The following is a 25,280-nucleotide window of genomic DNA, read 5'->3' on the forward strand; positions in this document are numbered from 1 at the left end:
TGATGACTATTTCACTGGTGACAAAACTGAGGCACAGAGAATTTAAATAACCAGCTCAACTTCACATATCTTTGTAGTGACTAGTGTCAATGCTATCTGGATTCAGAATACAAATGCTATAGCTATTTTCAAAATTTTATGTTATGTCTCCCATATATGTAAATATATCTATATGTTAATATAAAAAAAATCACATAGTGTATGAATAATTAAATGACAAATATTTATTATATAGTTATCTGTCACTGCATAAAAACCAACCCTCAAATATAGGGCCTTAGAATATCCTGTTTTAGTATTATCTCTTACTGTTCTGGGTGTTGGCTCACTTGACCATGGTGGTTCTTGAGTGCGATTTTTCATGTACTTACAGACCTGTGATGGTTGATGTTGAATCAGCTGAAGGTTATCCCCTAACAAGTCTGGTGATTAAGAGTCCATCTAATTGATGCCTGAAAAAACGGAGACTTCTTATACATATCTTTTGTATCCTCCACAAAATGCTCATTTATCATGGAGACTACAATTCTGACTCAGGGCTCCAACATGAGTAGAGGAGGAAAGTTTGAGGAAAGAGAAAAAGTCACAAAGAAAATCGGCGGGTGGGTGAGAATTCAGTGCCTTGATTAACTAAGTCATGGAAGAAAAGTGCATGACTTCCAGTGCAAGCTCCATGATGAAATTGACAAAGTGCAATGAGAGGGGACACGGATCAATGGAACCATTGTTCAAGTGTTTCTAGTCTTGTCTCAAATTGCTGCAGATATAAACTTTTGAAGTAGCTATCAGACAGCTCTATGCTACTATGAAATGTATTTAAATGTTCGTATTAAACCTAAATTTATATTATAAAAATTGTGTGAATCTACAATGCACAGTGATGCAAATCTAATAACATAAGCCATATATTTAATCATTGAATTTTGCAGTGTTAATATTAATGCTTCAGAAAAGGGAAACAAAGCAGACAGCATTTAATTGTGATGAATATCACATGCCAGCAGGAACCCAACCACATCCAAAAATATGTACAGGAATCAGAAGAGGTTCTGGATGGCATAGGGGGAGAGTGAAAATTGAAAGATTGAGACTATGTATATGTATAATCAAAGCAGGAATGAAACTGAGACCATCTAGGTGAAACTTTTTAAAGGACTAAGAGCAAAAGTGAATGAACCCATGATAAATGACTTTGCCTTCTATATCTTTTAGGAAAGAAGGGATACTGAGGCTGGATGTACAATGAAAGGCAAACAACATTACCAGTCTCCCAAAAAACAAACAGAAGGGCAAATCTTGTCACTACACTCTAATTACTGAACTCTTTCTTCAGAGAGGTTAAAGCTACAAAACGGAACCATAAATGGCAATATAAACATGTGGTTTAATTTTATTTTCTCTAATAGTTTTTCCTTTAACTGAAATATTTCTATCTTTTACACAGGGAGTGAGTTTTATGAAGCCAAAATTTGACTTGACAAAGTGATCTGTGAAAAGTTGTTAGCATAGGTAGAAACCTGGCAATACAGACTCCTCCTGTGGAAGTTAACAGGAGGAGCCATTTATCAGGATTCCCAGCTTCAGGCCTAGGTACAATTACTCCCTTTTTTTCTTCTTTCCAGTTTTAAAAAACATCTGGAAACAAAACAGACAGCATTTAGTGATGATGAATATCCCAGTTGCCACACAGGCCAGCAGGAACCCAATCACATCCAAAGAGTAGTACTGGAACCAGGAGAGGTCATGGGCAGCCACCCGGAGGTGTTTAGCTCCTTTGTGGCGCATGACAAACTCAATCCAGAAGACAGCTCGGTCCAGAGGCTTCACTGGCTGATCATGTTGAATTCTAGATAACTTCATAGCATTCTCTTTATATCTAAAGGTGAAACATAAAAGGATCAACATTGAAAGTAAGTTAATCTGTCTAAGCACATGAAGTCAATGAAAGTTTTTCACAAGTGCCTTATGGATGATTTAAAATAAATATCATAGACTTGCCCTGCATATGGTGTATTTTTGCTTTTGTCACCATATTATGTTTGATTTTAATTGGAATGTTCTGATGTATAAATATCTCAAAAGTGCCTATGGAAATGAGTAAAATTCTTTCCATCAGAGCAAATAATTATGAGTAATTCTGAGTCCAATAAGTGAGAGAGAAGGCATACAGTTTGTGAAAGATTACCTTGAAGCCTTTTAAAGAGGAATCATATCATGGTGGGCAGTGCTTCCTAACCATTCTCTGTTTCTCCTCTTCATTTCTACCTTCTATTGTCTCTTTTCCAACTAGTAGCTAGAATGGTATTTTGAAAATATATACATCTATTTATGAAGTTGCTCAAAATTTTCATTTGACTTCTCATCACAAGTGGAATCAAATCCAAGTCTGTTCTTGTACTAGTGAATTCTAATGGGTTAGACACTGGCCATGTTTTCTGATAACATTTCCCCTTGATTATTCTGTCTAGGCATATGTGTCTTATTTATTTTATTGTTAAAGCTTTAAAAAAATTATGTATAACATAAGAATATATTTTTACATAATTGCAAAGAAATGGAATATAATTTGTTCTAATTCAGTTCCCAGAACACCCCCTCCTCATACCCTCCCTCTACTTAACTCTTTCTATTCCACTGATCTTTCTTTAATTTATTTAGAGTTTTTTTTTAAATAAGTGTTTTTTATATATACTTGATATTGGGATTCACTGTAATATATTCAGGTATGTACATATGAAAATTTGTCAGATTCATTCCATTCTTTTTCCTTTTTCCTTTCCCTCATTCCTCGTCCTCAATCCCCTTTGTTTACTCTATTGATCTTTCCTCTATTTTGATAAAATTCTCTCTTCTTTTTTTTTTCCTTTCTCCCTCTGCCCCCCGTCCCATTCCCTGTTATTTTGGATTAACTTGTGTTTATAAGGGAAAACTTTTGACATTCTAGGTTTTGAGACTGACTCATTTCACTTGGCATGACAGTCTCCAGTTTCATCACTTTTCTGGCTAATGCCATAATATCATTCTTTATGACTAATACTCCATTATGAATATATATCACATTTTTTTATCCATTCATCTGTTGAAGGGCACCTACATTGGTTTTATAACTTGGTTACTATGAACTGTGCTGCTATAAAGATTGATGTGGTTGAATTCCTATAGTACACTGATTTCAGATCTTTTGGATATATACTGAGGACTGGGATAATCTATGGTGGTTCCATTTCTAGTTTTTAGTAGTTTAGGCTCATGTGCATTCTTCCTCTTCCCCAGTGTCACCAATGTGCTCTCCCCTTGGCACCTTCATACTTTTAATCTTGTCTGGCTTTTCCTTGAGCATCCTTTCCTACAACCCCACAAGGCCTGCTTATATTTCATGGTTGAGGTCTTGGCCCTCATATCACCCCTCAGAGGTGCTTTTCCTGACCATATTAGCATAGCAGCACCAGGCATATTCTATTATTTTGGTTGTTTTACATGAATTTCTATTTTATACCACATTATATTTTCTCTAATAAACCCCCCCACAACAAGATAATATACATATCCTAAGTGATCACCTGGAAATATCATAATTAACTTGAAGATATGTGAAGTGAGGACACTAATGTACCCACTAATTGGATCAATGACATCGGATTTGCACATGATATGATCTGCCATTTAGAAGATCCTAAAGAATCCACTAGAAGACTTAGATCTGATGATGAAATACAAATTCAGAAAATAAATAGGATACAAATCACCACACAAAACTCAATAACTTGTCTAATACATAAACAGCAAACTCACTGAGAAAGAAATCAGAAAAGAAATTTCTTTAGCAATAGTTCCAAAGATAAATAACTAGGAATAAGCCTAATAGAAGAGTCTTCTTTCATATTCCAATTATGGAATATGGAAGAAAGAAGATACTATAATATGGAAAGACTTCTTTGGTTCATAAATCAGCAGAATGAATACTGTTGAAATGGCCATCTGACTGAAACCAATCTACTGATTTTTGATAAAATTTCTGTCAAAGTATTATATTTTGTCAGGAATTTTATCAAATCAGTACATTGGTTTCAGTCATTGTACTGTTATGTGTAACTAATTAAAACAAAAATATATATATATAAATGGAAGTCTTCACAGAACTAAGAAAAACAATCATAAAATCCATATGAAAGTACAAAAGACTCTGAATAGCCACAAAAATTTGAGCAAAAGGATAAAAGCTAGAAGTATCGCAATATCCAATTTCATATAGCCTAGAGAGCCATAGTAATAAAAATAATATTGTAATTATAAAACAGACCAATGGAATACAATAGAGACTCAAGAAATAAACCCATGGAGTTATAACCATCTGATTCTTGAGAAAGGTGCCAAAAATGTATGCTGGAGAAATGATAGCCTTTTTTCAAAATGGTGCTGGTAAAACTGGATATCCACATGTGGAACTTTGCAACTTGATCCCTAACTCTGACCCTGTACAAGAATAAACACAAAATAGATCAATGACCTGAGTATAAGATCTAAAACATTGAAACTACACAAAGAAAGACTTCATGACATAGGCACAGGCAATGACTGTTTGAAGAGAACTCCTATAATTCTGAAAGTTATAAGAAACATCAATAAATAGGACTGCACCAAATTAAAATGCTTCTGCATAGTAAAGAAAATAATCATCACAGTGAAGAAGAAGCCTACAGAATAAGATAAACATTTTGCCCTCTCCTCTTCAGACAGGATTAATATTCAAAATGTATAAGGAATTCAAATGTCTTAATACCATAATATTCTCCAAATAAACCAGTCAATGAATAGGCCAATGAGCTGAACAGACATCTTATGGTTTGAACATAGATATCCCCCAATAGCTCATGTGACATCACAGGAATGTTCAAAGTGAGATAATTAGATGATGAGAGGTATAGTCTCATCAGTAGACTAATGTATTTGAATGGAAGTGATGTATTACTTTGTAGCAACTGTATCCAGGATGTGGCTGGAAGAAGTAGATCACTGGGGATGTGAACTTGGGGATTATATTTTGTCCCTGAATCCCTGTCACTCCCTTTCTCTGATTCCTGATTGCCTTGAGCTGAGTAGCTTTCCTCTGCCATGATGTTCTGCTGTGATTTTCAACCTCATCTCAGGCCCACAGTAATTGAGTTGGCTGATTGTGAACTGAATCTCTAAAACCATGATCTGAAATAAAGTTAATTTTTTTCCTGTCAGGTATTTTTGTCACAGCAACAAAATCTGACTAATACAATATATGAAAAAAATGTTCAACATCTTTAACCAGTAAGAACATGCAAAATAATACTACACTGAGATTCCATCTCAGCCCAGTCAGAATGACTATCATCAGGAATCCAAGTAACAATAACTGCTGGCAAAAGATTCAGGGAAAAAGAACCATTTGTACACTGTTGGTGGAAATGGAAAGTAATACATTCACTATAGACATGGGGTGGAATTTCCTCAAAAAGCTAAATGTAGAACTAACATATAATGAAGGTATACTACTGTTGGGTATATACTGAAAGGAATTAAAGTTATCATACTAGAGTGATGCCTGCATATTTACACTCTTCATGGCACATTTACAGTGGCTGGATTATAGAATTAGCCCAGATTTCCATCAACAGATGAGTGGATAAAGAAAATGTGATCTCTCTCTCTCTCTCTCTCTCTCTCTCTCTCTCTCTCACACACACACACACACACACACACACAGAATTATTGAGCTCTAAATAATGAAATTATGTCATTTGTAGAAAAAGAGATGAAATTAGAAATTCTAATATTAAATGAAATAAATTTAAAAATTAGACAAATATTGCATGTTTTCATTGGTATATGGAATCTGGCAGGGTGATGTAATGTATAAGTAACAGGACGACTATTATACAAGAAGGAAAGGATCAGTAGAGGAGGGGGAGAGATTGTTAGGGTACTACAAAGTCTTCTAGGACATAATGTATTAACTGATATATTCATATTTAAATCTGATGTTTTAATCTGTATTTTCTTTTCCATTTTTATGGCTCTTTTTCTATTCTTTCTTTATGTCTTTCAGAGTATTTTTATTATTCATTGTCTTACTATTTTCTTCTTGGAAATGTAATTTTGAACTTGTCCTTCAAGTGATACCTTTCTAAAATATAATACTCTGATAGGAGAAATGAGAGCTGAATAGAAGATAGTCATTCTGCTGAGATACAATTCCCATTTCCCTTTGCAGTATGGAAAAGGTTAATTATTGAAGTTTTGTTTTATCAAATGTCATGTAGAAAATTTTATTGTGCTTCAAAAGTTACCACAAATTTAAAAAGTCAACCATATGGAATGTTAGAAAAATATTTGCAATTCATATATCTGATGAGATAAAATATGGTGAAATATTATCATCAATAATTAAAATATAAATAACCTGATTAAAAATGAGTAAAGAATTGGAACTGACATTTCTCTTAAGAAGATAAGTGAATGACCAATAAGCACATAAAGCAATGCTCTTTAGCTATAATGGAAATGCAAGTCAAGACCACAGTGAGCTACAATCCTAGTCATTAGATTGGCTATAATAAGAGAAACAGGTGATAAATGCTAATAACGATATGGAGAGATTGTAACTCTTACGTTGCTTGGATGCTGCAGAAAATTTTGCAACTAGTTTGTAAAACAGTTTGGAAGATCTTAATACATATAAAATTAACATATGACCCAGCAGTTCTATTAGGAATTATCAGAAGAAATGAATACTTATGTTTATAAAAAGTTGTACCCATTGTTCATAATAATCAAAATTGAAAACAACAGAAATGTCCATAAACTGATGAATTGATAAATTACTGTGAATATGACATACCTATATTTGAAGCTGTCTACAACTCTGAAATCGTACAGACTGGTTTGAAATAAATAAGATTTAACATGGGTTCAATCTTTTAAATTCTTTCAAAACTACCCTCCTCAAAAATGGGATAAAACTTACACTCATTGATGAGAAGACAATCCTTCTATGAATACTACCCGATGTCAAAGTTGTACTTACAAAGGGTCATTAATAACCATCCTCAAGGCCTTGAGAAGATCAGCACTTGACAGTGTTCTGTAGTCCAACCTAATAGCTGCTCCCTTGGCCTTCATATGAGCAATGTTGTCAGCTTGATCTCCAAACAAGGGAATTCCCACCATAGGGATCCCATGGTAGATTGCCTCATAGATGCCATTGGCTCCACCATGAGTTATAAAAGCTTTTGTTTTTGGATGACCTAGGATTGAGTCAATGTCAGAAAAAATATTAATTAAAAATCTTAGAAATGAAATGAGAAATGTGTATTATAAGACATTAGAAGGAGCAGTGTATTTTAGATAACAGATTATTGTAATCTTGAATTATTAACCTGCACTGAATTATTTTTTTCATATCTTAGGGGAACAAGCACCTATGTCTACTGGGGTAATAAATGAAAACTACAGGAAAGAGGGAATATATGACTTGAGACTTGATAATTGAACACAAGATTATAGGTGGTAAAAAAATAGAACATTTTTTGAGTAAAGGAATCAACATGTACTAATGAAAAATACAGTCATGAAGGACATGTTAGCATATTTTCTCATTAAGAAAAAACCCCCAAACTGAAGTCACTAAGTTTGCTATGTAGCATGTCCAAAGCAGCAGGAAGTAGAATGGTGATGGTACTAAAATCAGAGAAAAGAGAGACAACACTTCATTATGAAATGTGTTATCACTTCATAATAAAGATTGTTCATTCATTTCTATAGAAAATAAAGAATCGCTGTTAATAAAAAAAAAACAAAACTGTCAGTTACTTTCGAGTGGTATTTGAAATACTTCAGCAAGAGGGGAAAGAATGAGTGAAAGATGTAAACTAAGGGGCTGGGGTTGTGACTCAGTGGTAGAGTGCTCACCTTGTAAATGTATACCACTGGGTTTGATCCTCAGTATCACATAAAAAATAAACAAAGATATTGTGCCCATCTACAACTAAAAACATATTTTTAAAAGAGATGTAAAACAATACAGAGAGATAATCCAGGAACTGACTGAAAAATTCTTGCAGAGGTAATTGCACCAGAAATAAAGATAATTTGGATTCTGTATATAATGACTGTGTATAATAAAATTGCAGCTTTTTACTTTGCTTTTCCAAACCATCCCTGGGTCTGGAAAATAATTTTTTAAAAATTGAACATTGTGTTTGATTTTTTTAAAGTAACAACTATTCAATAAAATGTTTCCTGTTGAACTGAAGCATCCAGATTGACTGTACTCATGTTTTCAGGATTTATCTCAGAGTCTTACCAAGAAGGTCATTCTGGGGGATCCATTTGTATATCTGAGTGTTGGGTCCTAATTTATCTGGCCTCTTGCCATTAAATCTCCATATGACCTGTGTGGTAAACAAAGTACCTTATTCTATGATTTAAAGATTAAAGTTATAGTATGTTTGAATTCTAAAAATTTAAGAGATCATCTAGTTCAATATTTCACACATAATGAAATGAATACAAACAATTTTTAACAATGGGAATTCTTAAAATCTGAAGTAAAAGTCCACATTTATTTTGTTTAATGTATTTTACTCTAGCTTTCATTTTTCAAAATTAATATTATCAGGTTTATTTCTTTTGAGTGACACAGATTGGACATTACATATATTCATTAGTTCTTTAAGGTACTTATTTCAGTTTGTCATTTTGTTTTTTTAATACACAAAAGCAAAACAATACAGTCAGCTACTTGTTTGAAATAAATGAATTCTAATGAGGAGTTACATGTAACTTGTTTTAGATGGCATTTTACTAAGCAGTAACTACAAGAATCATTTCACTGGCACATGTGAACTATACCCCACACTTTATCAATTTAACCTACGCTTTTATAAATATTGGTGGATTTGGAAATTCTTTTAAGTTTTAAAAGGAAAAGCTTATTAGCAACTTGTAAATAATTACATGGGTTTTGAAATAAAGTGCAAAATTTTGATGTCACTAGTTTTTTAAAAACTGTTTGCTATTTAGTGATGTACTACAAAGTCTTGGTGGTAGTATCATACAAATTCAAGATATTTTTGTGCCTAGAACCAAAACAAGGAGCTGACTTTGGAAATTGAAAGCAGACTTCATGAACTGGAGTATAATTTCTATGTGCTTAACTTCTATATGCAATGAGAATAGCAAAGTAACTTTAGTTCTGCAGAAAAGAAAAAACGCTTGGGTGATTAGGAGAAGACTATATCAGATAGAAAACTACAAAGTAAATGGCTAACACCCAAAGACCACAAGAGCATTCTGTATGTAGAAAATGTGGTATTAAAGCATTTTATGGAGCTGCATCTCCTGAATTCCAGCCCATGCGAGGCTTGCTTCTGCTTGACTCTTCCTTAGACTGTCTTGTTTCTCCTTCAAAGGTGTTAATCTGATATTTTAGAAGCAAAGTCCTTTGGGGCACATTTTATAATGCACAGGGTCCACTTTGAGGGAGGGTTAATGTCTACACATTTAAAAATATTTTCCTTCCTCAGACATTATCTGTTAGTGCAAGCTGTTTTTTGTTTGTTTGTTTGTTTTTCTGCAAATACAGTGACTGAGTGTGAATTTAGAGTCAGGGTTTAAGGCTTGTTCAACTCTGGGTAGCCTTTCTCCTCAAAACTCCAGGAACAGTTCATTAAAGAAACCTATGTTTGTTTGTTTTTTTTTTTTATGGGAGTATTTTGAACTCATAGTTTCCGAGGTTCAGCACACTTTTGGCAGACTCCAGTGTTCTTGGCCAGAGATGAGGTGGAATATGATTCCAAGAAGCTTATTCTTAAATAAGGATAAGTAAGGAACAAGGGATTGCATAAGATATCTAAAATCATGATAAAATTTAGCCTTTTCCAATACCTGATTAATATTATTGTGGTGGTCCAGTTATGAGTTAACTTTTTTATAGCTTTTTGATAACATTTGCTGTGTGTATGGTGCCCTCAGGAATCCTGCAGGGAAAAGGAAGAAGTGGCAGGGAAGAATGTAGTATCTGTGTGAATGTAGTATCTTACAATTAAAATCTCACAATGAATCTGTGAAAAAAATATATATAAAAGAATGTATATATACAAAGATATATATCATGAATTATATATATCATGATAGGTTTTTTTTTCACAAAGGATGCATCTTTAATTAAATACTTTGTAAATTTTATAAAGTTTAACAGACTTTTTCATGCTTATCTACTAAGAGGGCACTTTTTCTTACCTTTTGTGGAATCTGTGCAAGAGCAAATGCAATCATATTGGCTTTCTCTTCTGGCATGTTAGAAACCATTGTCCCCAGAGAAAACACCACAATGCCATTTTCTCCAGAACTCTGTACAAATTCTTCCATTTCCTGTGAATAAAACATTTGCTCCATCAAAAAATTTTAACAGCGAGGGAATAGAAGATGGCAGATTAGAGGAAGGCTGACTTCTTAATTCCTCCAAGGATCAAAATACGAGTACTGAGAATACTGCTTCTTAGTGAGGTGGGTGAAAGAAGGATTTCACTAAAATTCAGTACTGGCCAATCAGAGTTATCTCAGAGACTCAGAAGTTTGGGTTCATTATACAAAGAAGACTACATTGAAACCGAAGTATTTGTGGAAGTGGCTGTAGTAATAGTAATGGTGCTGTCTACCACAGAGAAAGGAAAATACAGAGAAAAAAACACAATGGACATATTTGGTATGAAAAAACCTGAGATCAGAAAAGCAGCCTGAACTTAGCTGATCCAGAGGCTGCACTGTGCACTGATAATTGAAAGATTATGTTTCTTTACTAGGTGGGGAGAGATGAGGTGGAGTAATCTTGAAGTGGCCATACTTCAGCTGCTGCTAGTACTGGGAGATCAGAGCAAACACTGCTGCAAGGCCTACTGTGTGGCCTAGTGAGTACCTAGTTAAATGGAAGGGAAACAAACCCAAAGAAGGTTTTACTCCAGGGGAATCAAGTCAAAAAAGCAAAGTGGGAGCACAACTTGCGTTTCCTTTGAGACTGGTGGTTCATGTGACCAGGTGAAGTGGGTAGAGAATCTGAAAATGCAGGTGTAGAAATACTCAGAGACTAAACCTGGGAGATCTATGTTGGTGGACCTCAGAATAAATGGAGGATCAGCTCCCCTGCTGTTATGGGCTAATTTGAAAATTAAGTCAGGCTGACTGCATTTTGCTCAGACATCTCACCCTGTGCAGAACTGGTCCCCCTTTCTGCATGAGCCCACTCACACAGAGCTGAAATCTCTACCCTCACCCACTTGCACACTGACCACAATGTATTTTAAACTCTGGAACTAATGCAAGTATGCTTCCTGATTATGTATAAAAAGGTGCTGATTCCGAGAACTTGGTGCTTTCCACTTTATGAATTGTGTCCTATGATTGTACTTGCCTCTTCCATCCCCATTATTTGTGGTTTTTGTGTTTTTAAGCTGTCCTCCCTCCCCCCACACCAGTGTTCAGTGTCTTGGGCCATAGAACTGTCTGCTTTCTTCTCCCTTGGCCCTGGCCAGAACATATCCTTTGTCTTTTCTTCAAAAAACCCAGAGTTTTATTTGGGATTTTGGAATAGCACCTTAACATGGCCAAATGAATAGAATTCTTGGGAGGCTACTGAGATTCAGACTTCTTACAAAGTTCAGCAACTGCCAGGCCCTAGGTGTGTGTCCATCTACTCTCTTCAGATCAGAATCCAACAAAGCCCTTGAGCTCTGATTAGACCTAAGCCTCATCCATCAGGACTCCCCTCATACAACACCACAGCTTGGTGTGCATAGATCTGTCTGTGTAGGCAAAGCTCCAACTAACAGTTCTTCCCATTCCATCCTATGTCATACTGGTAAGAAGGAAAGCTGTCACTTGTTTAAAACAGCTACAGCCTTTGGCAACTCCAACTGGTAGCTCAGAGACAAACACAAGGAGAAAGCGGATAACAAAATCCATCCCTTGCTCTGGCTTTCCTTACATAGCTTAAGAAGAAATGGAAAGAAAGACAGTTGGGCATAGTCGGTGATCATCCATTCTTGCTGACTATTTTGACCGCTTCAGTGGAAATTATTCTTTCATTTATCATTAAGAATGTTTTTACTTTTTCTTATTCTCTCTCTCTCTCTCTCTCTGTTCTTTCAGTGGTTCATGGACATATATCTACATTTTTCTTCTTAGCATTTTTAAAAATGTAGTTATTTCCTTTGCCTTGTCTTTTGAGGGTTAGGATTTTTGATCTGTATATTTTTGTTCATTTTGTATTATTTTTATTTGTTCGTTTCTCTTCCTCTCTTTTCTTCTCCTGCTGATAGCCAAAATCTATTTTCTTTTTCTCTCTTCCTTTACTTTTTTCTTTTTTTTCCTCCTCCATCCTCATAACTGTCACCTGCCACATTTCTGCTGCATTCTCTCTGTTCACTTTTGAGAACTGCAAACCCTTTTTCTTCCTTCCTATCATGCTTCATTTCCTCTTAACTGTATTTTTCATCATCTTTTAGAACTAATTGTTTTATATAAGTCCTGCTTCCACCATTAACATTCTTGAAATTATTACTTATGTGGATGACATCGGTGATACCTGTTTCTTGTTTTAATGCTGGATCTAGTATGGTTATACACCTTTTTGTTATTGTTGTTATTGTTATTGGCAATTGCTGACCCCACCATTTCTGTGTGTTTTTTTTTTTTTTTTTTTTTTTTTTTTTTTTAGCAATTGACATTGTAGAAGTCATAGTAGAATCCAACTATTTATTTTTATGCTGTTTATTGTTTGTATAATTTGTTTCCATTGTTTGTTTCCACCAATTCTGCAACTGGAAATCTATAGTGTTACTACAAGTACAGGGTAGAGAAGTCTCCAGCTAAAATAAATTCAGCCAAAATACAGTTCACCTTCCTCCACATACAAATTAATGAAACTCAATCTCTGTCTATACTTTAATACAAAGATAAAAACACAAACTATTTATAAAGCCACCTTAAGTAGAAAGAGCTGGGGGTGGGCTTTTAGCTTCCACCTATGGAAATCCATTGCCACAGCAAAATCAGAGAGAATTAATGCAAAGCCTGTGAATACCACATTTACAAGGGTGCCTCAATCCAGATCATTCTAGGACATGTTGGAAAGTAAAGACAATGCCCTATATAGAGTGAAAGAAATATCCCCATCTAAAAGATGTATAAAATTCAACACAGGTCTATAACAAATATGTAAAAACCAGGTAATATTAAACCACATAAAGTTTATAATTCACCAACAACTGACCCCAAAGATATTGTAATAAATAAAATATCAGATAAGAATTTAAAAACCCACTATAAAAATGATCAATGAATTCCTAGAGAACACAGAAAAACAATTGAATGAACTAAGGAAGTTATTATAGAATATAAATGAAAAATTAAATGAGAAATATTAAAAGAGAACTAAATGTGAATCTTGGAAATGAAAGACAAAATAAATAAAATGTTCAGTTGGAAGTCTCTATAATACAGTAGACAATGCTGAAGACAGAATCTGAGATATAAAAGAAAAAGCGGCCAGCCTTGAACATTTAGGCAGTTTTAAAGTAAAGAAAATATGTAACCATGACCAGAAAGTACAAGAATATTGGGAAAACATTAAGAGATTAAATTTAAGAACCATTGGAATTGAGGAGGATTGTGAAAGGCAGGATAAGAGAAATTGATAACCTCTTTAGGGAAATAATAACAGAAAAATTTTCAAACTTTGAGAATAAGACAGATACCCAGATACAGAAGGATATATCCAGATATGGAACCCGAAATACACAGGATAGATAAAGAAACTTTCTACAATACATTATAATTAAAATGCCTAACATACAGAACAAGAATAGACTTTTAGAATCCTTAAGAGAAAATTGTCATGTTACATTTAGAGGCAAGACAATCAGAATCACTTCTCATTTCTCAGCACAAACTCTAAAAGCCAGAAGATCTGGGAGTAATAAGTTCCAACTCCTGAAAGAAAATAATTGTCAACCAAGACTGCTATACACAGCAAAGCTATTCTTCAAAATCAAATTAAAACTTTCCTAGATAAGCAGAAAGTAAAAGAATTCAGAGCAACTAAACCAACAGTACAGAAGATATTTAATAAAATAATTCTTTTGAAAGAAATGAAAAACAGACCATAGAGTTCAAAACTGAACAAGAGTAATTTGAAGAGTAATTAAGCAAATGAGAAACAGGACCAAATTAAAAATAAATAAATCAAAATGACAGGAATTAATAAACTTCCCTTTGTAATTATATTGAATATAAATGGTCTCAATTCTCCAATTAAAACATAGAATCTGTCAGAATGGATTATAAAAGAAGACCCAATGATACGTTGTTTGTAAAATATGCACCTTACAGATAAAAACAGCCACAGGCTGAAGCCAAAGCATAAAAATAATATATAATGCAAAGGGAAAGATAAAATATGCAGGATTAGCAAATCTTATATCTGACAAAGTAAACTTCAAAACAAAATTAATCAAAAGAGACAAAGATGGTCACTTTCTACTGGTAAAGGAAATAATTTAAAAAGAAGATATAACAATTATAAATATTTAAGTCACAAACATGGGTCCAACTAATTACATAAAGGAAACCCTACACATATTGAAGCCTCAGATAGACATGAATACAATAATACTGGGTGATTTAATACAGTTTGTTTATCAAGGTCATTCAAACATAAAGTCAGTGAAGACTCTTTGGATATGAAAAATATTATAAGTCTAATGAACTTAAAGATATCTATAGAATATTTCATTCAACAACATCTGAATACACTTTCTTTTTAGCATCTTATGAAACCATCCCCCAAACAGACCATATTTATGATGACAAAGCCACTCTCCTCAAATACAGAATAATTGGTATAATTTATTATATCCTATCTGACTATAATGGGATAAAATTAGAAATCAGCATGATTTCTAAAACCATACCAAAACTATGTAAACATATGAAGATTGAACAGACTGTTTTGAATGAAACAAACAACCCCCCCAAAAAATTGGATTATAGAAGAGTCAAGAGAAAAATTTAAAAATCTTAGACTCAAATGAGAAGAGTAATACAACATATCATAATATCTGGATTAGTATGAAAGCAGTTTAAAGAGAAAAGTTTATAGCTGAGTGCCTGTATAATAAAATCATAATGATTACACATATAAAAGCTATTCATTTCAAGGCCCTTGAAAAAGAAGAACAAACCAATTCCAAAACCAGAAGAAGAGCAGTTAGAAAAGAATGATATATATGATATACAAAAATAGGAAAGAAAGAAGTCAAATTATTAGTTTGTAAAGGTATAATTCTATACATAGAAGACCCAGAGGACTCTACCCAAAGATTGCTAGAACTAATAAATAAATTTGACAAAATAGCTTATTATAAATCAACATACAAAAATCAATAGCTTTCCTTTATACTGACACTGAATATGCAGAGAAAAAAATCAGGAGAAGGATTCCATTCACAATAGCCTCAAAACAAAACAAGCAAACTAAAAGCCCCTAGGAATAAATCTAACAAAAGAGTTGAAAGAGCTCTACAATTAAAGAAAGAAATCAAAGAAGACACATAAGAAATTGGAAAGGCCTCCCATGTTCATGGATAGGTAGAATTAATATTGTTGAAATTGCCAACTATTCAAAACAACATACAGATTCAATGCAATCCACATAAAAATACCAATGATGTCCTTTACAAAATTAGAATAAACACTCCTAAAATTCAACTGAAAAAATTAGGGCTGGGGATGTGGCTCAAGCAGTAGCGCGCTTGCCTGGCATGCGTGCAGCCCGGGTTCGATCCTCAGCACCACATACCAACAAAAGATGTTGTGTCCACCGAGAACTAAAAAAAAATATATTAAAAATTCTCTCTCTCTCTCTCTCTCTCTCTCTCTCTCTCTCTCTCTCTCTCTCCTCTCTCACTCTCTCTTTAAAAAAAGAAAAGAAAAAAAATTTAAAAAACCCAGAATAGTGAATGCAAATCTAAATTCAAAAAGCAATCCTGGAGGCCTCACAATATCTGTCTTCAAATTATACTACAGAGCATGGAGCCATCATATCACCCAGGCATACTACTTTTGTAGTAACAAAAACTGCTTGTTACTGGCATAAAAGCAGACACATTGATTAGTAGTACAGAATAGAAAACAGAGAAAACCCCACACATATATAGTCATCCGATCCTTGACAATGGTGCCAAAAACATACATTGGAGTAAAGATTGCCTTTTTAATAAATGATGATGGGAAAACTGCAGAAGAATTTAACTAGACCCTTATCTCTCACCCTTCACAAAAATCAACTCAAAATGGATCGATGACCTAGAAATTAAAGTAAATAAAATACAACTCCTAGAAGAAAACATAGGGTCAACATTCCAGCATATAAGCACAGACAATGACTTTCTCAAATAAGACCTCTAGAGGTCAGAAAACAATACCAAGAGGTAATAAATAGGAAGGCATCAAATTAAATAGCTTCTGCACAGCAAAGGAAACAATCAGAATTGTGAAGAGAGAACTTATAAGATGGAAGAAAATCTTTGCTATCTACCTTCTGACAAAGGATTAATATCTAGAATATATGAAGAATTCAATATACTTTACACTAAAAATCAAACAACCCAATTAATAAGTGGAAAAATAAATTAAACAGATGCTTCTCATAAGAATAAGTATAAATAGCCAACAAAAATATGATAAAATGCTTAATATCATTACCAATTAGGAAAATCAAAACTATACTGAGATTTCATCTTATACTAGTCAAAATACTAGTCATTGAGAATAAAAAGGGTAATAAATGCTAGAGAGGATATGGAGAAAAATGAATACTTTTACACAATTGGAGGCATTGTAAATGACTATGGAAATCAGTATGGAGATTCATTAAAAGAGTAAACATGGAACCATCAGGTTCCATAATACTTCTCAGTATTTATCCTAAAGAATTAAAGTTGTCTTATTACAGTGTTACACACATACCCATTTTATAGCAATATAATTCAAAATGGACAAATTATGGAATCAGCCTAGGTGTCTGCCAATGAATGAATGAATAAAGAAAATGTGGTCTATATACACAATGGAGATTTATTCAGCCCAAAGAACTAAAGATCATTACATTAAATGAAATAAGTCAAACTCAGGTCAAAGGTTGTATGTTTTCTCTCATATGTAAAAGCTAGAGAGGAAAAAGGAAAATAAAGATGGGATGGATCTCATGAAAATCAAAGGGAGATCAGGTGAGAAAGGGATCAATGGGTGGGAGGTGGGGAAAAATGGGGAATTTCTGGAAAATTATATTGGCCAAATTATATTGTTATATTGTGTGAATGTATGAATTTGTAACATAAAATCCCATCATTAGGTATAACTATAATGCACCAATAAAAGTGTTGAAAAAAAGAGAAACAGAAAATACTAGAAATAATTTCTATGTAAACTAAGAGGAGAAAAATCATGTATTATTAGAAATTTGGTGTCAATGGCTACTTTTAAATTGATCCAAACACTTATCAAAATTAAACTAGACCCTTATCTCTCACCCTTTTGAAAGAGATGTGTATTATGGCATTCAAGTTCTACTAGGCTTACTTGTATAAACATGTTTCCCTGTATGTGCTTGTGTCCGTGTGTCAGGAAGAAATGACCTAGAGCCATTAAACAGTAATTTGAGAGGTAATGTTAGAAATTATTACATGTAGACTCTTAATTTATAACTTTATTCATTACTAATGTCAATTTTTTTGTTAGACACTATAGCTAGTACTTTACTTGGCTTCAATTGTTGCATTTCTAGGAAATCACTTGGGTTTATTCTAGGCAGGTTATCTGGATAATTTTTTAGTTTGAAATTATTAGTACTTATTTCTCTCCTAGTGAGCACTGAAGAAAAGTTACTGGGATTTTTTTTACATGTGTATAGTTCTTATCTCTATAATACTTATTTTTTCACTTTATAATTTGTGAGAGTTTCTCAATGCTTTTCTCTATAACATCCCATAAAAGCTGGATATTAACAGTCACTGGCATTCAGAATATATGTAGTGTGTTGGATTTTCTTTTACATAATCCTAACAATCCTCCACTTGTCCATTTCAGAACCATTCTGATCCACAATCAGCATTTTCACTGCATTGGAATGATACATATATCTGAGTGATCAATTTTTTGGGTTGTTTATATGTATCATGTTTTGCCCTGAAATTTGTAAATAATATTGAAATTCCACAACAATGAACTGTGTACAAGTGGCTGTAAATAACCCTTATCACCACCTCATATGACCAATGGGAACTGATGCACACTGGTGTGTGTTCCTCTGGACCTTTTAGAGAACTGGCCAAAATATACAGTACCCCTTCATGTTCAAAACACTAGAAACACTAGGGATAATAGGAACATATCTCAACATGGTAAAAGCTATCTATGCTAAGCCCAAGGCCAACATCATTCTAAATGGAGACAAATTGAAAGCATCCTCTCTAAAAACTGGAACAAGACAGGGATGCCCTCTTTCACCACTTCTATTTAATATAGTTCTTGAAACACTGGCCAGAGCAATTAGACAGATAAAAGAAAATAAAGGGATACAGATAGGAAAAGAGAACTCAAATTAGCACTATTTACTGGCTATATGATTCTATACTTAGAAGACCCAAAAAATTCCACCAGAAAACATCTAAAACTAGTAAAGAAATCAGCAAAGTAGCAGGATATAAAATCAACACCCTTAAATCAAATGCATTTTTCAGTGACAAATCCTCTGAAAGGGAAACAAGGAAAACTACCCCATTTACAAAAGCCTCAAAATTAAATAAATAAATAAAATACTTGGGAATAAATTTAGTGAAAGACATGAAAGTCCTCTACAATGAAAACTACAGAATTCTAAAGAAACAAATTAAAGACGACCTTAGAAGAGCAAAAAAATCTCCCTTATTCTTGGATAGGAAGAATTAATTTTGTCAAAATGACCATACTACCAAAGCATCATGCTGATTTAATGCAATCCCAATCAATATCCCAATGACATTTCTCATAGAAATAGAAAAAGCAGTCATGAAATTCATCTGGAAAAACAAGAGAGCCTGAATATCTAAAGCAATCCTTAGAGTGAAGCAGGTAGCATCACTATACCAGATATTACCCTATACTACAGAGCAATAGTAACAAAAACAGATGGTATTGGCACCAAAGTAGACTTGTAGACCAATGATATGGAATAGAGGACACAGAGACAAACTCACATAATTAAAGTTATTTTATATTAGACAAAGCTGCCAAAAACATACATTGGAGAAACAGTGCTGGGAAAACTGGAAATCTATATGCAACAAAATGAAATTAAACCCCTATCTCCCACCATGTACAAAACTCAACTCAAAGCAGATTAAGGACACAGGAATTAAACCACAGACACTGTACCTAATAGAAGAAAAAGTAGGCCCCAAACTCTATCATGTCGAATTAGGCCCAACTTCTTTAATAAGACTCTTATAGCAGGAGATTTAAAATCAAGGATCAATAAATGGGATGGATTCAAACTAAAAAGCTTCTTCTCAGCAAAAGAAACAATTAATTAGGTAAAAAGAGAACCTACATTTGGGGAGCAAGTTTTTACCACATGCATATCAGACAGAACACTAATCTCTGTGATATATAAAGAACTGAAAAAGTTAAACACCAAAAAAACAAATAACCCAATAAATAACTGGGCCAAGGAATGAACACACACTTCTCAGAAGATTATATACAATCGGTCAACAAATATATGAAAAAAATGTTCAACATCATTGGCAATTAGGGAAATGCAAATCAAAACTACTTCAAGATTTAATCTCACTCTAGTCAGAATGGCAGCTATTAAAAATACAAACAACAATGAGTGTTGGTGAGGATGTTGGGAAAAAGGCACACTCGCACACTCGTACATTGGTGGTGGGACTGCAAAATGGTGCAGCATTGGAAAGCAGTATGGAGATTCCTTGGACAACTCAGAATGGAACCACCATTTGACCCAGCTATCACACTCTTCAGTCTATACCCAAAGGACTTAAAAACAGCATACTACAGTCAAAAAGCCACATCAATGTTTATAGCAGAATAATTCACAATGGCTAAACTGTGAAACCAACCTATATGCCCTTCAGTATATGGATGGATAAAGAAAATGTGGCATATATACACAATGGAATATTACTCAGCATTAAAAGAGAATAAAATCATGGAATTTGCCATTAAATGCATGGTGTTAGAGAATATAATGCTAAGTGAAGTTAACCAATCCCAAAAAAACAAAAGCTGAGTGTTTTCTTTGATATAAGGGGGCTAACTCATAATGGAGATGGTGGAGGGCTTGGGATGAATAGATCAACTGTAGGTCTGGCAAAGGCGTGGGAGGGAAGAGAAGATATAGGAAAGACCGTGGAATGTGATGGACATCATTACCCTAAGTACAAATATAAAGACATGAATGGTGTAACTCTACTTTGTGTACAAGCAGAGACATGATATATTGTGCTCTATATGTGTAATATGAATTGTAATGCATTCTGCTGTCATATATAACAAATTAGAATTTTTTTAAAAAAAAACTAGTTTCTGTTATATGTGTAATTATATCCATTATGCCTTTCACATATTAACTAATTGATATTATTGGCAACTACCATACAAGACCTGAACTGGTTACACTTACAAGAGAAAATCTATGGTAGTTAGTTTCAGCCATATTGTTTCTTTCTCTCGAGTTGAATATAATCCAAATTCATGTACACCGTAGTGTTTTAGGTATGCTAAAATGAATTACCTGTAAAAACACCCAAATATTATTATTTATAAACATTAAGCCTACCTTTTTGGTATAGTTAGGATCTTTAAAAGTAGATAACAAAGTTCAGTTATTTAGAAGGAAAAAAATTGTTTTATAGATACAAAAAAGAAATAATTACAACAGCTAATATCACTATGGATCCTATGTTTGTACCAAGGACATTGTGTATCAGTATTATCTATTTTTTCCATGTAACACAATATGAAATTGAACTATTAACAGATAAGTAAGCATCATCACATGTAAGAACCACCTCATCCATGTTTACATCATTTGTTATCTGCAGTCTTGCAACAACTTCCTGAGTGTTTCCTCTGCATTATCTTTCCCTCTACAATCCAACTTGGTGACTGCATTTTGAGATTTTTTCAAAAGAGAAAATTTATTCACATCTCTCTCTTTAAAAAAATATTTACTTTTCAATTGTAGTTGGATACAATCTATTTTATTTATTTATTTATCTGTTTATTTTTATGTGGTCCTGAGGATGGAACCCAGGGCCTCACACACGCTAGGCAAGTGCTGTACTACTGAGCCACAACCTCAGCCCCTTCACATCTCTCTTATGCTTAACTCTTTTCATGGAATCCCCAATGCACTTAATAGATTCTTTAAACTCATAGTTACCTAGCTTTCACTTACCTCTCTAGCATTATCTGCTCTTTGCTGTCCTACTCCTGCTACACTACTCTTGAAGTTCTTGGGAGTTTCCCTTACTATTTATTGTATGTGCTTTTCCTTTTGTGTCTTCCTCTCTCCCTCAACCCCTTTTCTCATCCTGTGCATTCTTTAGAACTCACCTTAGTTATCAAGGATTCTAGGATGTTTCTCATGATCTTTGCTGGAGGTTTCCTTAGCATTGTATAATTTCCTTATGGTAACACACACAAATTTATTCCTTGTTACAGTCCTTGTACCCAGCTTGAATGTAAGATCTGGATGATGCATAAACTGTGTCAACTTTATATCTCTCTGTATCTAGCACTTACCTCTGGTAGATGTGAGTCACTTAATAAATATTATCTTTATATTTAGTAGAATAATTGATTGATTTTTTCTTATGAATTATATAATGAAGGCATAAGTTTCATGACTAGTCTCAGATGATGCCAGATTTCCTATTTCCTTCTGTGACAATAATGAAATGCCAGTATGTTTGATGGCATAGAAATGCCGAGTCTATAATTGGCAGAACTCTTTATCTTATTTTTCATGTCTTTGACTCAAAAATCTCTGAATTAGGAATGCAGAATCATTTCTACCAAAAATGTCAATCTTTAAACAGAACAAACAGGAGCAGATTTACCTTAGGGAGGGGTTTGGCAGGTTTACAGTGGAGTCCTCCAACAAAGTCAAAATTTGGTAAAAGTGGACGAGGAAATTCTAAATCCCAATAGGTTCGAATGAGCCAAAAATCAGCTTTCCCCATTGTCTCATATATTGTAGTGGGTCTCCCTGAAAGGATTAAAGAAAAGATGATGAAACTTGTATCTTGAATGCCTCACATAATTTCCATGAAATGAACTGGATTAGTGTTGTCAAGATGCTTAAAGTGCATGTGTGTATGTGTTTGTGTGTGTTTGCATCCTAAAATTGATATTGTTTTTTAGAGAGAGAGAGAGAGAGAGAGAGAGAGAGAGAGAGAGAGAATTTTTTTTAATATTTATTTTTATTTTAGTTATTGGCGGACACAACATCTTTGTTTGTGTGTGCTGAGGATCGAACCCCTGGGCCGCACACATGCCAGGCGAGGGTGCTACCACTTGAGCCACAGCCCCAGCCCCTAAAATTGATATGTTTTATAGTGTACTTTTTTGTATATTATAATTGATATGTTTTACATATGTTAATATGTACATAAACTAATTGTGTGGGTACTTTCTAATGTTCCATCAGTATATATACAATCACAAATAATTACTAACATAAGCCAGCATAGAAGTAACATATTTTATTTTCTTTCTAAAACTGTAGAATAATCTAAATTTTTAGAATCTTTGTGAGCTCCACAACCAATCAGTGTTCCCATAACTGTAAAGACATCTTTTCTAGGAGTACTCAGTCTAATTCTCACAATTGAACAAACCATTCCCTTGATTCTTGATTCTACAAGTGAACTGTAATGGTTAGTGAGTATGCCTGAATTCCTAGTGACCACTACTGCAATTGCCTCCTATTAGGAGATTAATAATATTAACTCGGTAATATATATGTATTTGAAAATAACAGCCATACAAATCATTAAAACAGAGATTTGTTCTCATGCTTAATTTAGTTCATATTGCATTAAATAGTAAATATTAGTCTTTAAAAATATAGACTAATAAGGTGTGGTTCCACTCCACACAAAGTTTTAGGCCTAAAGGCATGGTTTGTTTGTTTTTTATCAAAGGAATGTGAAGTATGAGATATCTCAATTTATAGCTCTCTGCATCTGAGATAGAGACACTATTTACTTAACTGTGAAGGAATCTTTAAGGTAATTCAGATAAATACTTTAATTTCTAACTGAGGAAATAAAGCTACATAAAATAATTTTCTCCATGGTACATACATATTGTTATGCTAGTAATACATATGTATGTTATTAATGTACATGTATATCATCATTAAAACATTTAGGGAAATTAATGACTGTCCTTAAAGATGAAAAAAAAATAGTAAAGTGCAGACAAATCTTCCATGATTCAATTTGCAAGTTATTGTTTCCTAGAGCAATCCGTACAAGTGATTGCCACTGGTTTCTAATTGACCCTATAATGTAAAAGCCCTTTTTTATTGGTGAGACCATTTGTTCACCTTATATTTTCATTCCATACTTTTTAAAATTATTTTTTTATTTGTTTTAATTTGTTATACATGGCAGTAGAATTCACTTATACTTGACATATCATACATAGATGGGATATAATTTCTCATTTTTCTGAGTATACATATTGCAGAATCACATTGGTCACAAAGTCACATATACACATAAAGTAATAATGTCTGTTTCATTCAACTGTCTTCCTTATCCCCACATCCCCTGCTTTCCCCTCCTTTCTCTTCCCTCTACCTAATCTAAGGTAATGCTATTCTTTTTTTCTTTTTGCCTTTATACATGTACACTTTTTTTTTGTATTACAATTCTTAATACACATACATACCACAAATTTTGTATCTCTGTTTGTATATAAAGTATGTTGGCACCCAATTCAAGTCTTCATACATGCACTTTGTATGATCTAATGTAATCACATTACACCACCCTTGCTAATCCCCTGCCCCCTCCTTTTCCCTCCCATCCCTCTGCCCTATCTAGAATTCATCTATTTCTCCCATGCTCTCCTGCCCTACCCCACTAATGAGTAAACCTCCTTATATCAGAGAAAACATTAGGCATTTGTTTTTGGGGGGATAGGCTGACTTCACTTAGCATTATCTTCTCCAATGCCATCCATTTACCTGCAAATGTAATGGTTTTGTTCTTTTGTAATGCTGAGTAAAATTCCCTTGTGTATATACACCACATTTTGTTCTATAGTTTTACTTACAGAAAAGAAAATTTTTCTGATTTTATATTTATGAAAGGTCAGCTTCAAAGTCATAGAAAATTTAGGATTTCAAATAATAATTAAAGAATCAACTTACCTAGAACTTCACTGTAAAACTGATTCCATCTCTTCACATCAAACATTTGGAACCAAAAATCAAAATAAAGCATATACAGTATATTTTTAACCCTCTCCATGAATGTCATTTGATCACTTAATTCTGACATAACAATGGGCACATAAGAAGGAGGAACTGTAAGTCCACCACTGTATTTTTCATATGTGTAGCCAAAAGTGAAGCGGAGAGTATATACAAATGGTATATTAAGTAGCTCAGCCAGCAGCTCACCACAGGGACCAACTGCATCTGCAAGAACAACATCAAATTTTGATTCATGTAGTTTCATCATAAGTTTCTTGTTTAAAACTACATTTCTGCAGAGTTCTTCAATTGTATCAGAATATTCCTTGAAAAGTTTTTGCGATAATGAATGAAATTCCCAAAAGTCATCTTTTGGAATATCATAAATTAATTCATGGATCCATTTGGAGAAACGTTCTTCCAAATGTTGTTCACTTGATGGTGCAGGGTAAACCTCAAAATTAATAGCAGATGTTGTGTTGGGATTAATAAGAATGGAAGCTGTTGATGTCAGAACAGTCACCTCATGACCTCTCTGGAGAAGTTCATCCAGGATTGTCTTTATGTTGATCCAATGGCTGTATTCTGTGGGCCACACCAGCACTTTTCCACAGCTTCCAGAGCTAAAGTAACACATCAGTTGTATCAGCAGAAGAACCGAGTTCCTTTTCACAGACATCTTGGTGCAATGCAATGCTTC

The 25,280-nt window shown here is 33.8% G+C and overlaps 1 protein-coding gene across 1 annotated transcript; it reads right to left on the minus strand.

Moving 5' to 3' along the window:
* Positions 1 to 1,385: 1,385 nt before the first annotated feature.
* On the minus strand, positions 1,386 to 25,280 carry LOC113176222 (UDP-glucuronosyltransferase 2B17-like). Its single transcript, XM_026380651.2, has 6 exons — positions 24,536 to 25,280; positions 22,212 to 22,360; positions 10,270 to 10,401; positions 8,333 to 8,420; positions 7,055 to 7,274; positions 1,386 to 1,876 (listed from the first exon to the last, which is right to left on the minus strand). Exons 1-6 carry the CDS (start codon positions 25,257 to 25,259, stop codon positions 1,597 to 1,599), a joined length of 1,593 nt encoding a protein of 530 aa, XP_026236436.2. The 5' UTR covers positions 25,260 to 25,280; the 3' UTR covers positions 1,386 to 1,596.

The sequence above is a fragment of the Urocitellus parryii genome, chromosome 10 (assembly GCF_045843805.1).
Source record: "Urocitellus parryii isolate mUroPar1 chromosome 10, mUroPar1.hap1, whole genome shotgun sequence".
In the NCBI taxonomy this organism is placed as follows: Eukaryota; Metazoa; Chordata; class Mammalia; order Rodentia; family Sciuridae; genus Urocitellus; species Urocitellus parryii.

Excerpts from the sequence above, each read along its gene's own strand:
- LOC113176222 (XM_026380651.2), bottom strand. The coding sequence starts at position 25,259 with ATGTCTGTGAAAAGGAACTCGGTTCTTCTGCTGATACAACTGATGTGT. Across the intron at positions 22,361-24,535 it reads GTTTTACAGTGAAGTTCTAG|GGAGACCCACTACAATATAT; the intron begins GTAAGTTGATTC and ends TAATCCTTTCAG. Across the intron at positions 1,877-7,054 it reads ATGGTTATTAATGACCCTTT|ATATAAAGAGAATGCTATGA; the intron begins GTAAGTACAACT and ends TTTCACCTTTAG.